Source organism: Bidens hawaiensis, unplaced genomic scaffold, assembly GCF_021521415.1.
Source record: "Bidens hawaiensis isolate Kalapana, Puna unplaced genomic scaffold, B.hawaiensis_p1.1 tig00016361_1, whole genome shotgun sequence".
Lineage (NCBI taxonomy): Eukaryota > Viridiplantae > Streptophyta > Magnoliopsida > Asterales > Asteraceae > Bidens > Bidens hawaiensis.
In genome coordinates, this window is record NW_027492498.1 from 155,734 (window position 1) to 159,076 (window position 3,343).

The window sequence follows — 3,343 nt, forward strand, 5'->3', positions numbered from 1 at the left end:
ATGGATTGGTTGGTTTCTTGTGAGTTGTATGATTTTCTGGATAATGTGTCAAGTCTATTATATATTTTAGAAATGGAAAGAGAAATTTTGCTATTATGTCCCTATACTATGACTTCATTTTCATATTTGGCTAAAGACAGGTAGACAACGGACACTTTTGCGGTTAAACTTATCTGATATGCTCGTTTATGATCGGGTAAAATTACTCATTGTGATGCTCATTGCTTGAAATTCGATCATAGACTCACCTCATAACCTGATCTAGATTATCAAATACTCAATGACATTTCGAATAATTTTGTATTGTAATACTTTCAGTTTCTTACCACTTCAGCATGATATTTATTATATTTTTCTAAGATTTGTTTTTGGTTCGAGCAAACAAGTGTGGGTAGTCAGACATGTACCACCTACTTCCACACAGTCCCAAGCAAAGTCGGGCTTGTATTTTCTAATCGCTAGCCTGATTTGAGTTTAAATAGGTTGACTTGTATGCTTAATAAATACCAGTGGTGTACCCCGCCGCGTTTTAGAGGCACAATAGCAGGCATTTAGTTGTAAGTTAAACACTCAATTTTTTAAAATTAGTATTAAATTGAGTATCATAATTCATAAGTTCATCCATTTACTATGTGATTACAACTCGTTTACCAAACGAGCTTGTTTTCAACTCGTCTTTGTGTTATGTTTACCAAACGAGCAAACAAACTATTAAGAATTTTAAGTAATAATATTCATAATCATATTTACTATATAATAATTCATAACATTAATAAAAATTACATAAAAGATTTTAACACCATATAAGTTTCTTTATTTCTCATTTAAATTAACCATGTGGACTTAGTTAACCAATGTCAACTTTGGTCACAACCTGTTTTGATCTGCACCAAATTGATATTTTTAAAAAAAGGCATTTTTAACCTGAACCCGTTTTGGTCTGTCACCAGACCCGTCCCACTTGTTTTGTCAAGCTTAGTCATCTGTTGGAAGGCTATATGCATGCCGGATCGAAAGCAATTCAAAACTAACCTGCATAACTGGCTTCAAGAAGCCCCCAAACCTAAAGCAATGCTCTACTTTTTCACTTCTTTGTCTACATCTATATTATCTTTCTGAAAAAGTATCTAAAGTTATTTTACATAGAAATAAAATTTAATAATCATTTACAGCATGAAGATAGTTTGAAGGTAGGGTGTGGTATATATAACATCTTTTGATTGTGTGATCATGATTTACTAAACTATGGTAACACCCGACAAGGATAACACAAATTGCATTTAACTAATCACTGCTCGCTAAACGCTTTTCTTCCTCGACTTGTTCAAGCAATGATTCTAGTTCTGCTTCACTAAGACCCTCCAACCGTTTCTGCATTCAAAACATTATCACACAAACTTCAAGTTATGTGACAGCAATAATAGAAATCAATGTAAAATATCTCATGTATTAGTATGTAAAGACAATGAATAGCTGTCTCTCTATTTTATACATTATTTGTCAAAAGTTGTTAGTTTTCCATGTACAAATGAAACATAATAAGACTCAAATAGCATTATAATAAAATGAAACATTTACTAGTTACTATTGGAAAACAGAAATCAAACCTCCATAACTTTCATTTCGTAGTCGCGTAACTGTTGCGCATACGTCATTTCCTTGTTCGAGACACGGAAAATATAAGTTGAAATCCATCCAACTGTAAGACCTAACACCAACACTAACTGGACCACATTCCCAGCTTGTAGAGGATCAACTCCAAGATACTACGAAACATCAACACATACATCATGTCATCAACTCAATTAGCACACAAACTTCTTGTTTATATTCAAAACCATCACAAATCACTTAATACTTAATACGCATATTACAGTATTAATAATGCAACCACTAATATATTATCTTTCAAAACCACTAAAAGGGATACCTCTAATCCGCTTTTTAGACCAATGCCAAGAAATGTAACTCCAAGTCCAATAATTATAACATCTTTTCGATTATATCCAAACGGAACCTGCATTACATCAAGCCATAAACGAGCTCATAAAACGCAATAAAGAAATACACATCATACTAGAAGTAAAGAATGATAAAGTTATTAAGATGTATATGCACGAGGTAACTAGAGGAAAAGTGTAACTTGCCTTGGTTTTGTTAGATGACTCTTCTGTGGGCCCATCAGAGCTTGAGGAATTGCTGCATCTGGGAGTTATGGATATCGTTTTGTTTGATATGAATCCGTGACATTCTTTTGTTGAATAAGCAGGATTTCTGGTTGTTGAAAAGTTATGAAAATGAACTCTTTCTGCATGTAGAAGAAATGAAGGGCAATTAGAATCGTTGTAGTAGCCAAAACGAGAATGGAATTTAACATAACAAGCATATTCTATTTTTAATAAATCTTTGTGTGTGTTTTAACATGAAGTAAAAAGAATTATTGAAAAAAGTTGAAGTATACTAAAGTGGTGGTAATAGTTTTTAAAAGAGTTTTAATAATGTTTGTTTTTCTTACATCAACTTAATGATGAATATGGAACTCTAAGAGTGTCAATTTTTGCAGGTAAGGTAGAGGTTTTGTTACTGATCTATTAACCAAGCTTTCCAACCCAACAAAACTTTCAAAATTGCAACTTTACAAGACGATTATAACTGTACAAGACGTCTATAGCTAGCTGTATGGCAGAGTATTTCTAAATACTTGTAATATCAAGTTCCATAATTACAAAATATGAAAAATTCACTCACCAATAACAACAGTCAATTACTTTGGTATCATAATCTTGATACTACTGTGAGTTCAATTTCACCCAAAAAACTTAAGATCAAGAGGAGCCAAAAGCTAAATGATAGTACCAAATATCGCAAGCTTTCAGTTTAAATCAAATCATTCATGTATACACACACTTAGATAACTACCGAGTAATCAATTTAGGGTTAAACTTTCAAAACAAGACGATTACCAGAATGATAACGTACTGGCTAATTTCTCAGTCACTGTAATTAGCAATAAACTGAAACACAAATGACAATCTTAAACCTTTAGATGGAAGTCGAATAGCTGCTGATAGCTTCGGAAGAGCAGCTGTTGCAAATGGTGAACAACTACTCGCCATGGCCAACAACTGCTTCACTACCTCACAAAAAAATATATATATAATATCATATTCCTATCTATCTATACATAGTTTTTACTTTTATCCTATGAATTTGTACTTTCTTACATTTTGCCCCCCTATAACTTGGGAAGCTATCATTTCTAGTCTTTTAATAAACGTGTGAACGGATGGACACGTATGTCTCCTCCCACGAGCATCTGCTATTGGAATTGACGTCGTCCTTG

General features: G+C 32.9%; 1 protein-coding gene across 1 annotated transcript; it reads right to left on the reverse strand.

The window, feature by feature from the left end:
* Positions 1-842: 842 nt before the first annotated feature.
* Positions 843-3,123, reverse strand: LOC143551288 (uncharacterized). The gene is made up of 4 exons (XM_077041754.1): positions 3,041-3,123; positions 1,931-2,308; positions 1,608-1,766; positions 843-1,371 (listed from the first exon to the last, which is right to left on the reverse strand). Exons 2-4 carry the CDS (start codon positions 2,021-2,023, stop codon positions 1,285-1,287), a joined length of 339 nt encoding a protein of 112 aa, XP_076897869.1. The 5' UTR covers positions 2,024-2,308; positions 3,041-3,123; the 3' UTR covers positions 843-1,284.
* Positions 3,124-3,343: the final 220 nt, after the last annotated feature.

Excerpts from the sequence above, each read along its gene's own strand:
- LOC143551288 (XM_077041754.1), bottom strand. The coding sequence starts at position 2,023 with ATGCAGGTTCCGTTTGGATATAATCGAAAAGATGTTATAATTATTGGA. Across the intron at positions 1,767-1,930 it reads GTCTAAAAAGCGGATTAGAG|TATCTTGGAGTTGATCCTCT; the intron begins GTATCCCTTTTA and ends GATGTTTCGTAG. Across the intron at positions 1,372-1,607 it reads ACGAAATGAAAGTTATGGAG|AAACGGTTGGAGGGTCTTAG; the intron begins GTTTGATTTCTG and ends TTTTGAATGCAG.